Source organism: Phyllobates terribilis, unplaced genomic scaffold, assembly GCF_046119375.1.
Source record: "Phyllobates terribilis strain yellow unplaced genomic scaffold, ASM4611937v1 Scaffold_1__5_contigs__length_1240528914, whole genome shotgun sequence".
NCBI classification, from domain to species: domain Eukaryota; kingdom Metazoa; phylum Chordata; class Amphibia; order Anura; family Dendrobatidae; genus Phyllobates; species Phyllobates terribilis.
The window spans coordinates 113,508,724-113,523,403 of NW_027362761.1; the positions used below are offsets into that span (position 1 = coordinate 113,508,724).

The 14,680-nt window shown below is 41.8% G+C and overlaps 1 protein-coding gene across 4 annotated transcripts in view; it reads left to right on the forward strand.

Annotated features, from left to right (window-relative positions):
- FSD1L (fibronectin type III and SPRY domain containing 1 like) overlaps positions 1–10,775 on the forward strand; it is an 83,593-nt gene extending 72,818 nt beyond the window's left edge. For all 4 annotated transcript variants that reach the window (XM_073666625.1, XM_073666649.1, XM_073666668.1 and 1 more), the window contains 3 exons: positions 1,759–2,010; positions 6,183–6,271; positions 9,326–10,775. In XM_073666625.1, the coding sequence (XP_073522726.1) occupies positions 1,759–2,010; positions 6,183–6,271; positions 9,326–9,448 (464 nt within the window). In that variant the 3' untranslated portion in view covers positions 9,449–10,775. The remainder of the gene's footprint in view (positions 1–1,758; positions 2,011–6,182; positions 6,272–9,325) is intronic.
- Positions 10,776–14,680: the final 3,905 nt, after the last annotated feature.

The window sequence follows — 14,680 nt, forward strand, 5'->3', positions numbered from 1 at the left end:
CAACTGCTTTGTCCAGCTATCGCCCCATATCGCTGCTCCCATTTGCCTCCAAACTCCTTGAGCAACATGTTCACTCTGAACTTTCCTCTCACCTCTCATCTAACTCTCTCTTCGACAACCAACAATCTGGCTTCCGTCCCTACTAGTGTTGAGCGAGTATGTTCTATTAACCCTTTCGCCGAGTATGCTCGGGCCGAGCTCCGAGTATTTACAGCTGCTCGGTGATCTGTTTGAATTACTCCCGTGTGCATGATTTGCAACTGTTTGACAGTTTTATTACATGTGAGGAATGTCTATTTCTTACACATTCCTCACATGTAATAAAGTTGTCAAACAGTTGCAAATGATGCACACGGGAGTGATTCAAACATAACACCGAGCAGCTGTAAATACTCGGAGCTCGGCCCGAGCATACTCTGAACAGAACATACTCGCTCAGCACTAGTCCCTACCATTCCACTGAAACTTCCCTGACCAAAATTACTAATGACTTACTTACAGCCAAAGCCACCAGACGATTCTCTATACTCCTCCTTCTAGACCTGTCCTCTGCCTTCGACACAGTTGACCACTGCCTCCTACTACAGGTTCTCTCTTTCTGTCGTGTCAAAGACCTTTCTCTATCCTGGATCTCCTCATACCTTTCCAACCACACATTTAGCGTCTCCCACTCCCACACTACCTCCTCATCCTGCCCCTACCCTTCTCCATCTATACTCTTGGCTTGGGACAGTTCATGAAGTCCCATGGCTTCCAGTACCACTTGTACGCTGATGACACTCAGATCTACCTCTCTGGCCCAGACGTCCTCTCTCTGCTGTCCAGAATCCCAGCGTGTCTATCGGCCATATCCTCCTTCTTCTCCTCTCACTTCCTCAAACTCAATGTGGACAAATCGGAACTCCTCATCTTTCCTTCATCTCGCGACTATCTTTCCCATCTGATCGATCGATCACAATAAATGACACCACGCTTTCCCCTGTACTAGTTCATCTATCTCCTCGCTACTCCTCTGCTACTCCCCCTTTGCAATACCCTTCACTGGCTCCCAATTGCCCAACGTATCCAGTTCAAACTACTAACACTGACCTACAAAGCCATCCATAACCTTTCTCCTCCATACATCTCTGAACTAATCTCTGGATATATTCCCTTACGTAATCTCCGGTCCTCCCAAGACCCCCTCCTCTCCTCCACACTTAGTCGTTCCTCACCCAATTGCCTCCAAGACTTCTCCCGAATATCACCCATCCTCTGGAATTGTGTCTCAACACGTCCGATTATCCGCCACATTCGGAGCCTTCAGATGGAATCTGAAAACCCATCACTTCAAGAAAGCTTACAACCTGCAATGACCACGCTGCCGCCTCACCACCACCAGAGTTTCTGCAGCTCCCCAACCTACTGTCTCCTTCCTCATAATCCAGTAGAATGTAAGTCCTCAAGGGCAGGGTCCCCTCCCCTCTGTACCAGTCTATCATTGTTAGTTCATTTAATGTAAATGATATCTGTATTTGGTATGTAACCCCTTCTTATGTATAATACTATGGAATCAATGGTGCTATATAAATAAATAATAATAATAATAGATCATTTCTGCACAAATAGCTATGAAAGGAATTCCCTATAAAGACCTTTTTTGAGATATAAAATGCTCATATATTTTTCTTAAGTATTGTATAAATCTGGCCACCAAAATGATTAATGATGATTCAGCAGAATTGTCTTTTAATGACTATTGGATGGTTCTTCAAACAGGTGACACAGCAATTGAAAGTGGGCAATATTACTGGGAAGTTAAAGCTCAGAAGGACTGCAAATCATACAGTGTGGGTGTCTCCTATAAGACAATTGGCAAGTTTGACCAGCTAGGAAAGACCAATACAAGCTGGTGCTTACATGTGAACAACTGGTTACAGGCGACATTTGCTGCAAAGCATAACAACAAAGCCAAAGGACTGGAAGTAGCAGTACCGGATAGAATAGGTGTATACTGCGACTTTGATGGAGGTACGTTATTGTTTTCCCTTTTTATATTATTAAATAGGCATGAACAATGAAATATTAGGAAGAATAGATTAATAAAGGCAGATCTGGATGCTTTAAATAGACAAAAACGTTAGCATTATTAACCCCTGGTCTCTGCAGCCAATGTATTGTTTTGCACTTGCATTTCTCCCCCACCTCCCTTTTTTTTCCATGAGCCATAACTCTCTTTATTTTGTTGTCAATATAGTCTTATGATGGCCTGCTTTTTTGTTGTTGGACGAATTGTAGTTTTAAATAACATCCATTTTTACCTTGCAATGTACTGAAAAATGGGGGGAAAAAAATCCAAATGGGATGAAATGGTAAAAAAAAGTGCAATTCCACCACAGTTTTTTGGCTTTTGTTTTTATGGTGTTCATTTTATTGTAAAAATTACCTGCAAACATTCTCCAGGTCGGTACTATTACCACGGTACCAAATTTGCCCACGTTATTTTTATTTTGGTATGTGTGGCTATTTTCTGAGCCTAAGAACATTTTTTTTTTTTTTGGCGATGGAGTTGTGTGACTGCTTGTTTTTTTCATGATGTTTTTATTGATACCACTTTGGGGTACATGCAATGTCTAGTTTTATTGCATTTTTCAATGAGATGTGATGACTGAAAAACAATTCTGACATTTCACTTTTAATGGGGGAGAAAAGTGATGTCAGTGAGTGACGGGTGCCTTCAGCAGGTGCCATAGTAAGGAATAACAATGTCAGGAGCTGATGGAAGTGATGCTCCATTTAAATGCCACTGTCAGAGATTTAAAGCTGCATCTAAATAGATACGGCAGTGATCGAAGCTTGTCTCCACTTGCTGCTGTTAGAGACAGATTTTGGCTGTGTGACATAGGTGGCACCTACCACGTCTGGAGGGAGCTTGGCTCCTGAGCCCCTCCACATGTCGACTCTAGCACTGATGTACATGTATATCGTATTGTGCTAAACTTTGAAATTGTTTCTCAAGTTCTTAAAGGGGGTATCCGGGACTTTGTGAAAAACAAAATATGCCTAAGCACTAACTGACAGGTAGTTGCTACTTATATGCTTGTTGTGCCTAGCACCGTTTTTCGATGCCACAGAGCGGTCGCAGACTGCTCCTGCCAGCGATATAGCTGCCTTTGCTGATGTCACTTTGACAGAGTGACAGCTTTTCCGCTCCGCTATGTTCACAAGGAGGAACTTCCAATGTCATTCTGATTGACAGTCTGGATTCCCGCTGCCTAACTGGGACAGCCGACTGTCATTCAGAATGACGTCCAAAGTCACGCCCCATCGACGGAGGAAAAGAAGCTGCCGCTCTGTTGACGTGTCATCAGCAGAGGCAGCTGAATCTCTGGCGGGAGCGGTCTGTGCCGGCGAAGCGACTACCTGCCTGTTAGTGCTTAGGCCCACTTTTTGTTTTTCCACAAAATTCCAAAGCTATGCCCTTTAATTGGGTAAAATTGCAACGTGCTTGTAAAAATAAGCAGCTTTACAATTTACCTCTTATTAAAAATCCTTTCTTGAAAACTGAGATTTTTTATAGTTTTATAGCTCATTGCCAAGGTTAATAACCCTGCAATCGTAAAATGTCTGGTTACCTAGGTAAGGAGTGCGCAACCCTTAAAAGTTTTATGTCTGCTCATATTGCTCTGTACCTAGCCGGATTGATGGATTCGCCACTGTTCCAAGCTGTCAATCTTCAGGAGCACGTTGCGCCCTGCAACCAGAAAGGCTGGAGATAGAGAGAAGATAACACAAACCCTTTAAAATACAGTAAAATGACCCTCATTCATTTGCATGTCTGAACCGAATTTGAGAAATAAATTACTTTTTGATTTATGTTTGAGAATTCAGTCTATTGGAATCTCAAAAAGAGAGAGGTTTAGAAGTGGAAGTGTCTGACTATACATTTACCCTGCAGTGACCACTACTGGACAAGTATACAACGCTTTGATGTCTTCCTTGGTCTACCAGTATGTTTGCCTTTAACAGCCTTCCCATGTTGTTTGTATTTGGTCCAGATTTTAGACACAGCTGACTGTGAACAAGCAACATCTTTTGCAACATTGAGTGATGATTTACCTTCTTTTAAGAGTTTGATAATCCTCTCCTTTGTTTCAATTGACATCTCTCGTGTTGGAGCCATGTTTCATGTCAGTCCACTTGATGCAAAAGCTCTCCAAGGTGTGATCACTCCTTTTTAGATGCAGACTAACGAGCAGATCTAATTTGATGCAGGTGTTAGTTTTGGAAATGAAAATTTACCGGGTGAATCCATAATTTTTTCCTCAGAATTGAGTGATTCCATAATTTTTTCCCTCTGCTTGGTCTGAAAAAAATTACCCTCACTGAGTACCACATTTTTTTTTTATTTCTTTTAGTGTTTCTTAAAGCCATAAAGTTGCCATTTGAATTGACTTTAGTTTTGTGCCATGTCTGTGATCTGATTTTTTTCAACAACATTAAACAACTGAATGAACATCCTCCGAGCCCGGCGATTCCATAATTTTTGCCAGGGGTTGTAGTATTATCTATTCATATGAATGAGCAACATGAAAGTGCAAGATCAGCTAGGCCAGGGATATCAAAACACACAGCGGGCCAAAATGAAAAACTTGGACAAAGTCCTAAGCCAACCAGTATACAGTATAATAGCCCCCACATAGTCCTCCATACAGTATAATGGCTCCATATAGTCCTCCATACAGTATAATGATTCCACATAGCTTTCCATACAGTATAATGGGCCCCACATTGCCTTCTACCACATAGGGGTGGTGGTTCTGGTGTCGCGAGCCAAACATAATCACCCCGCGGGCCAGATTTGTCCCACGGGTCACAGTTTGACTTGACTTGTGTGATCTAGATCAGTGGTCCCCAACCTTTTTTGCACCAGGGACCGGCTTGAAGCAAGATCATTTTTCCATGGCCCAGCAAGGAGGGGGTGGGGTGGGCGGGGCTTTGGTCATATGGGGGCGGGGTAATGGAGGGATTTGGAGTTTAGTGCATACTTATCATATAGTGTAGACCAGGTCCCCGCCAGGAGCTATGCCAGGAGCCCCACATAATGTGCTGTGCCAGGAGCCGCATCACTGAGGCCCCATCACGCCCTGCAGCAGGACAGGGCAGCTGTCCTGACAGCTGCTGTTCAGCTGCATTTACTTCATCCCAGGGGCGGACACAGACTGTAGTGGGCCCCTGTGCAAGAAATTTTTGGGGGCCCCCCCCGCCCTTCATAAGGCAACAAAGTTATGTAAACATAACCCCCCCATGTGCATCTCTCACCCCCCCATGTGCAGCTCACCCCCGTGCATCTCTCATCCCCCTCCGTGCATCTCTCATCCCCCTCCGTGCATCTCTCATCCACCCCTCGTGCATCTCTCATCCACCCCTCGTGCATCTCTCATCCCCCCCGTGCATCTCTCATCTCTCCCCTCCCCCATGTGCATCTCTCCCCTCCCCCATGTGCATCTCTCATCTCTCCCCTCCCCCCCCATGTGGATCTCTCATCTCTCCCCTCCCCCATGTGCATCTCTCATCTCTCCCCTCCCCCCATGTGCATCTCCCATTCCCCCCACTCCTAGTTAATTGTATTTAAAAAAAAATAAAACTTGTTATACTTACCCCCATGCGATCCCTGCAGAATCCTGGCGCTCGTCCAAATCGCTGACACCAGGTTCTCCTGACTTCCGGCCATGTGACGGCGCCGTCACATGACCGGAAGTCAGGGGAATCATGAAGGTGCTGCCGCAGCAGTGCAGCGCTAAGATGTCCCGGACCCGGCGCTTAGCATGCGGCCGGGGGCCCCATGAGGAGAGAGACGCACAAGAGGGGGGCTCCGAGGGGGCTCCTACCGGCCGGGCCCCATACTGGAGTCAGGGCAGTCATGCCCTGATGGCGGCCCTGCTGGAGGCTGGAGGGGCCCCCTCTCCCCGCGGACCGGCTGAAAAACCCCAACGGCCCGGTCCTGGTCCGCGGACCGGCGGTTGGGGACCTCTGATCTAGATCATCCATATGCTCTAGTATAGAATTTTGAAAAGGGTGATCAAGATGAGACATTCATTTTACAAACTCTATTGTGAATAAAAATTATATATGACTATCTCAGATTTTCCAAAACTCTTGAAAAAATCAACAATACATTTTCTTTCTCTGTTTTTTTGCAGGTCAACTTTCATTTTACAACACCGACACAAAGCAATTATTGTATAGCTTTAAAACAAAGTTTACGCAACCGGTTGTCCCTGCATTTATGGTTAGTATAAAAACTGCCATTATGTTCCCAGCAAATATCATGACAAACCTTGTGTTCCAAAGAGAAGAACTGTAATTAGTTTTATATCCTGGAATAAGCTGTAATTTCTCAATAGAATTATCTGTTTTTACCCTTGCTGTCATTCTGGGGTATTTGCAGATGTATGAATTTTTATAGCATGGGGGTTTATTGCACTATTACCTTGAAGTCCTGGGCTTCTGTTTTCTATTTGAACTGGGCCAACCTCTGCATGTAGATTGTATGTTCTTCAGTGTACATACAGCAAAAATTAGGAGACCACAGCACAGTTTTCTAAAAATCACCATCTCTACATGTCTGACAGCCATTCCATTCCAGTGTCAGTTGAATTCCAACCAAAGTCCAACTCCTTCTACTTAATGTGCTTCTGATTAGGTGATCAACTGAACCAAATCTTATGTAACGAGGGAAAGTATAAAAAACACTGCTGTGGTCTTCACAATCCTCTTGCAATAGGACAAGCTGGATGGCAAAACAAGTGCTAGGAATAGCCCAAACGTAATTTGAATGAAAAAGTAACTTTTAATCATGCCAGAGCAGTTGAAAAGAAAAGTCTTGAGTGATGAAAAGAAGGGCTCAATTCTGGCTTTACTAGCAGAGGGATACAGTGAGTGTCATGTTGCCTCCATCCTTAAAATTTTGAAGACGGCAGTCCATTACAACAAGCTCAAGCAGCAGACATTGGGGACAACAAAGCTACAGACCGACAGAGGGCTAAAGCGACGCTCCACTGACTGGGATGACCATCATCTTATTCGAATTTCACTCAGCATCCGCAGGATAACATCAAGTGACCTACTAAAGGAATGGCAAATGGCAGCTGGGGTGAAGAGCACGGCAAGAACCGTTCGTAACAGGCTCCTAGAGGGAGGCCTCAAGTCATGTAAAGCTAGAAAAAAGCCTTTCATCAATGAGAAGCAAAGGAGAGCCAGGCTGAAGTTTGCCAGAGACCATAAGGATTGGACCATAGAGGACTGGAGTAAGGTAATCTTCTCATGAGTCTAATCTTCAGCTTTGCCCAACACCTGGTCGTCTAATGGTTAGATGGAGACCTGGAGAGGTATACAAGCCACAGTGTCTTGCACCCACTGTGAAATTTGGTGGAGGATCGGTGATGATCTGGGGATGCTTCAGCAAGGCTGGAATTAGGCAGGTTAATCTTTTCGAAGGATGTGTGAATCAAGCCGCATACAAGGTTATCGTTGAAAAACACTTGCTTCCTTCTGCTCAGGCAATGTTCCCCAACTCTGCGGACTGGTTTTTCCAGCGGGACAATGCCCCGTGCCACACAACTAGGTCAATGTGTGGATGAAGGAGCACCACATCAAGACCCTGTCATGGCCAGCCCAATCTCCAGACCCTGAACCCCATTGAAAACCTATAGAATGTAATCAAGAGGAAGATGGATAGTCACAAGCCATCAAACAAAGAAGAACTACTTAGTTAATTAATCTTTGTTAATTAATTAATGCTTAGTTAATTAATCCAGGGATTTAATCTGACTGCCAGATTGGTGTCGGGAAGTGAATGTTTCCTCAATGATGTAAATTGGCCTATACCGCATGGTATAGGAATAGCGGAATAGCTGCAGTGCACAAGAAATAGGCTGAACTGGATGGACGCTTGTCTTTTTTCGGCCTTATAAACTATGTAACTATTAAAATTACATCTTATGCTTAAATGTTTGTGCCAGGAGTGGCATAAGGTCACCTAAAAGCAGTGTGAAAGACTGGTGGAAAGCATGCCAAGACGCATGATAGCTGTGATTAAAAATCATGGTGTTCCACCAAATATTGATTTCTGAACTCTTCCTGAGTTAAAACATGAGTATTGTTGTTTCTAAATGAATAAGAACTTGTTTTCTTTGCATTATTTGAGGTCTGAAAGCACGGTTTCTCTTTTATTATTTTGACGATTTCTCATTTGCTGCAAATAAATACAACATTTTTAGCTTTGAATTTCGGAGACATGTCAGTTTATAGTATAAAACAACAATGTACATTTTACTCAAAAATATACCTATAAAGAGAAAAATCAGAGAAAATGAAAATTTTGCAGTGGTCACTTAATTTTTGCCAGAGCTGTAGGTTTCCTTTGGGTACTTTGGCTTCTGAAAGATTACATGGCCTTCTGTACTGTAATATATGGTTCTAGGTAGAGATGGGCAAATTTATTGGAGTAAAATTCAATTCCACTCAAATTTTCCACAAAAATCCGTATTTTTCAGAATATGGATAATTTTTTGTCATTTGCTTTGTGATAGCTCAGTAAAATGGCGGACAGTTAGTCACCATTTTTGCTGACATGTAGAGAGCCGGCAAAAGGTCAGCTCTCTGGCCACCTCCACTGCTTAATGTCTCCCATCCGGTCCTCAACACCTCTTGTTATCACTGTGGCAGCACACTTAATCCTGACGCCTCTAGGCCAGGACTTCCAGCCAGGATTGAGATATTTCTGCATATGCGCATCTAAAGGTTGCAAAATTGTGACTTCACAACATACGCCTCGTTCTTGCGACGTGTACTCTAGGCCAGGACTTCCAGACGAAACTAGGCCCAGCAGGTCCCTGTGTATGTGCAGGGACGTCCCGGGCCTGTTCGTAGACGGAAGGCCCTAGCCCAGGGTTTCAGCGTGCTGAGCACTGTATGGGGGATAGAGACCAGGTGAGTTGTGTTTTTTTACATCTTATTTGTCATACATCTTATTTATTTTTTGCATCTTACGTTTATTATGCTTTGGAAAGACCCCCAAAGCATAATGATGGATATTGCACTTTGATGGAAATCAAATTTCCTAATAAATAAACACGATTTGGCATATTCAAATCTCATCAGATCTGCTCATCTCAAGTCTTAATGTATTTACTGTATGTGAGATTGAAAAATGACATTGTGAGCTCCACTGACGAGCTGATGTGATTGATGGTAATCTGTGTACAGTTGTATTGTATATATGCAATGAGAATAGGAAAACGACATGCCAATCCTAATGCGTTTTGTAAATTCTTGCTTATAGGTGTGGTGTGGAGGGATCACATTATGCACAGGACTACAGGTTCCAAGCGCTGTCAAGACCCTTCAGAAGACTGAAAATGGAATGAGCGGTTCATCCAACAGCTTGACCAGCCTTGCCCAATAACATAACCCTTTGAGATGATATAATGGAAAGTTTGCTCTGATCTGAGTGGATTGCTAGTTATCTCTTATTTAATTTAGTAACATCATGGTTGCTGTTCACCAAAAGCAGAAGCAAACTGATCATTATGGGGTAATTTGCCCGCTGCTGCTCTGAAGCTTGCAGTGTCCTTGGTGCCTGACTATGCTGCTCAGATCCGTTGTTAGTATCTGCTGCGAATGATTTAACAAGTGACTGAGTTGATAGCGACTAGGCCGACAAAAATCATGCCATACTAGTAGGTTGCTTGTCACTACCTTGGATGCAGCCTGGGTAACTCACTTTAGGCATATTAAATGACTTGATTTTTGATCTCCACATATACCCACCTCTGTACTTTTTGGGCGGGATGCCGTGTTCTGCAGAACAAATATTATTTTAAAGATTGTCATTATTTTAATTTGTTGTACAGAAGCTCAGATTACCGACATGAAGTGTTTCTGTTCTATGTTCTAGTCCTGTACGTAATCTTCTCATTCAGAAACTGTTCTGAAGAATACCCACATGAATGGATTTAATAGCAGTTTGGTTGAAGAAATCATTTCTTATAGGACCAAAGTGTACTGCAGGAAGATTACAAAAAGCAGTTTTGACTTTGATGAAATTCCATTACATCATCAGACGCTTCTTCGATATGTAACACATTTTATAGGTGCTTTTAATTCCAGAGAATACACTTTTTAATTTGTGTTTTTTTTGTTAGAATCCATCAATAGATTCAATCCGGGTTGCCAACCTTTTTTTTTTTTTTTTTTTTTTTTTTTCTGGACGACGTATCTAAATATCTCAGTAGCAAACATCTCTTATGGACACATTGGAAAAGTGTAATAAAGCATACAGATCATACATGATAAAAAGTATGACCATAGTGCAACACCACTGCAGAAATTACTGTAATCGTATTATAATAAATTTTTCTCAAGCTTCAAAATAAAGACAAAAAATCATGGATACATCAAATTGTTTTTACTGATAGTATTTTTTTTTTTTTTTTTTACAAAATCTCCCAAGTATTTCCAGTCGGTTGGAAACCCTTTGTGATTACACTGAGATTTCCTAAAGTGTCTGGTGCATCTTCTAGACTTGATCAGGCAGGGTTTTAACCAGTTCCCTGCCCAGTTATTCAGCAGGGCATGTGAGGCTATTAATTATATACTCTTCCCTGATGAATATTTGTTGGCATCCACTTTAGCTAAGATATGCAGACGAAATGTAGGAGTAACATAATGCAATGTGTATGAAGAAAATAACTCTCCCATAATGAAAACTATTAAATTATTCTTCAAGCATACCTACTGTGATTCCTCTGTGTATAAATTCAACTTCATAGTTTCATTTTAAAAAATCCAGTTATTTGTGTGGTTTTCTCGTTAAATTCTAGGCTGCACACGATATTAATTGGAATATGAGGCGGAGTTGGTGGAGACTTGAATTACTGCAGCCCTTTGCTTCCTGATGTCAGTTAGGGAGGAAATAATAGTTTCCAGATGATGTATCTAAAATACCTTAAATATTTTACACATACAAACAAGGAATTACGACTGTATTTGTGTTGTGTGTTTGTAGAGAGACGTTTATGGCTAGTAAAGTCCTGTGATTACAGCAGCCTCTGCACTGACTCAAGCATTTAGGGATGTAAGTGTGTAGACCTGGTGTCTAGGCATGGCGCTAGAGACAATAATTAGCAACTTTTTATATGTGAGTTCGGAATAAGGAAATGTCTACAGCACAGTGGCTTTTTCATGGAAGGTGTACTTGGAATGTTTGGTCCAAAATACAGAACAATGCATTTTTATATGCATCTCCTAAAGTAAGCATAAGAACAAAGTTATATTGATTTATTACTACAACTGTAAGAGGCACCTAATAATACATAAAGATTTAAGTGCAATTGTATCCAATAAACAACCTCTAGCAATGCTAAGCAGAGGGCTTTGTAATACAGTACAGACCAAAAGTTTGGACACACCTTCTCATTTAAAGATTTTTCTGTGTTTTCATGACTATGAAAATTGTACATTCACACTGAAGGCATCAAAACTATGAATTAACACATGTGGAATTATATACTTAACAAAAAAGTGTGAAACAACTGAAAATATGTCTTATATTCTAGGTTCTTCAAAGTAGCCACCTTTTGCTTTGATGACTGCTTTGCACACTCTTGGCATTCTCTTGATGAGCTTCAAGATGTAGTCACCGGAAATGGTTTTCACTTCACAGGTGTGCCCTGTCAGGTTTAATAAGTGGGATTTCTTGCCTTATAAATGGGGTTGGGACCATCAGTTGTGTTGTGCAGAAGTCTGGTGGATACACAGCTGATAGTCCTACTGAATAGACTGTTAGCTGCTTTTTTCTTGCCATAATACAAATTCTAAGTAAAGAAAAACGAGTGGCCATCATTACTTTAAGAAATGAAGGTCAGTCAGTGCGAAAAATTGGGAAAAGTTTGAAAGTGTCCCCAAGTGCAGTCGCAAAAACCATCAAGCGCTACAAAGACACTGGCTCACATGAGGACCGCCCCAGGAAAGGAAGACCAAGAGTCACCTCTTCTTCTGAGGATAAGTTTATCCGAGTCACCAGCCTCAGAAATCGCAGGTTAACAGCAGCTCAGATTAGAGACCAGGTCAATGCCACACAGAGTTCTAGCAGCAGACACATCTCTTCAACAACTGTTAAGAGGAGACTTTGTGCAGCAGGCCTTCATGGTAAAATAGCTGCTAGGAAACCACTGCTAAGGACAGTCAACAAGCAGAAGAGACTTGTTTGGGCTAAAGAACACACGGAATGGACATTAGACCAGTGGAAATCTGTGCTTGGGTCTGATGAGTCCAAATTTGAGATCTTTGGTTCCAACCACCGTGTCTTTGTGCGACGCAGAAAAGGTGAACGGATGGACTCTACATGCCTGGTTCCCACCGTGAAGCATGGATGAGGAGGTGTGATGGTGTGGGGGTGCTTTGCTGGTGACACTGTTGGGGATTTATTCAAAATTGAAGTCATACTGAACCAGCATGGCTACAACAGCATTTTGCAGCGGCATGCTATTTCATCTGGTTTGCGTTTAGTTGGACCATCATTTTTCAACAGGACAATGACCCCAAACACACCTCCAGGCTGTGTAAGGGCTATTTGACCAAGAAGGAGAGTGATGGGGTGCTACGCCAGATGACCTGGCCTCCACAGTCACCAGACCTGAACCCAATCGAGATGGTTTGGGGTGAGCTGGACCGCAGAGTGAAGGTAAAAGGGCCAACAAGTGCTAAGCATCTCTGGGAACTCCTTCAAGATTATTGGAAGACCATTTCCGGTGACTACCTCTTGAAGCTCATCAAGAGTGTGCAAAGCAGTCATCAAAGCAAAAGGTGGCTCCTTTGAAGAACCTAGAATATAAGACATATTTTCAGTTGTTTCACACTTTTTTGTTAAGTATATAATTCCACATGTGTTAATTCATAGTTTTGATGCCTTCAGTGTGAATGTACAATTTTCATAGTCATGAAAATACAGAAAAATCTTTAAATGAGAAGGTGTGTCCAAACTTTTGGTCTGTACTGTAGCTTGACACTTCCAAGTTATAAACCCCCAGCAACTGTGCAGGCTGAAAGGGGTCATGGACGGACTCCACTGCAGACTGCTCACTTTGTAGTTGTGCAGTAGTTCAGCTTTTATAGAACAATGTCCAGATGACCTAAGATACAGAGAACCTGTCCTTTTGCTGACCACAAGGCTTTCTTAATGGGACACAGACGTGAATTATTTGAGTTTCACCAACATTTAGATGCATTTTAAGTTGCTTTAAGTTACAGTACATTGTCATGTACTGTAACAGGGTGAAACAATGGTCACATAAAACCTAGAATCTCCAGAATCTAGGCTTCAGTTACTGTATATAGAATGTGTTCACTGTATATGTATGCATCTCCTATGACCTGTATACAAAATGTACTTAATTTGAAAATTCTTCCTAATGTAATGTGGTAATCCCAAGAAGAAAAGACATGTACTGTAAATATTCAAAAAATACAGACCTCAATGTACTTATTTCTTGTTTTTAATCTCATTGTCTGTCTTGTTTATTTATATCCATTTGACATCCTATTTTGTTTTTCCCTCGTGTTTGTATTTTATGGTTGCTACCCATCCTTTTTTATAGAATAAGCAAGTATTATGTTCAAAATGTGAGAGTATTCACGATGCCAATCGGAGAATCACAAATTAGTGACATTTATCTTATTCATATGTTTTCAAGTAAAACCAAAATTACCTTTTAAAGGGAATCTGTTATTAGGATCAACCCTCCTAAGTTGTCTATGTGGACATCCATCTAATAGAAATTTGAATAAAATGACATCTTAATATCTGTGATTAATTATTCCAGAGAAATTCACGTTTCTCTTATTATGTCTTATTATGTAAGTGAGCTGTTACGAGCTATGGGCTGGACACAGATCTCCCGGAGAATCTGCTACCAGAGCTTATTTTAAATGAAAGGGGTCGTTGCCACTGTGAGACATGTAATGACTGACACTTAGCGCTCATAATCACACACATCTCTGCAGTGAAATCAGAACTTATACAGTACATTAGAACTCGACTTTGTCTCATTACAAACACATTTGCATCAGCAGTTGTACTCTCAAAGTGCTGCCAGCTCTGCTGCAGATTTGTGCCTGATTATAATCCAACGCAGTACAGGAGAGTTTAATTTTGTCTCATTACAAACACATTTGCAGTTGTCCTCTCACAGTGCTGTCAGGTCTGCTCTACTGCCCTCCCCCCACACTGACTGCTTGTGAGATTTAAGCTAAAGCACTATGAAAGGATAAGTGCAGCTGCAAATGTGTAAATGAAATGTGTTTGTAATGAGGCAAGGCTCAGTTCTGCTGCACTTTGTTAGTTTTGATCTCACTGCAGAGTTATGTGCGATTATGACAGGCTTTACATGTCTCACATTGGTAACGCCCCCTTCCATTTAATATAAGCCTTGGAGGCAAATTTTCAGTCAGATCTGAACCAGCTTATTAACATATTAAGAAGATTGTGGATTTCTCTGAAATAAGACATCATATTGCAGATCTGAGGGTATCTTTTTATTCAGCATCCTATAACCTACATACCCATATAGACGGCTTAGGAGGGTTGATCCTACTGCCAGATTCCCTTTAACACTAAACTCAGAAAGAAGTGAAAAGG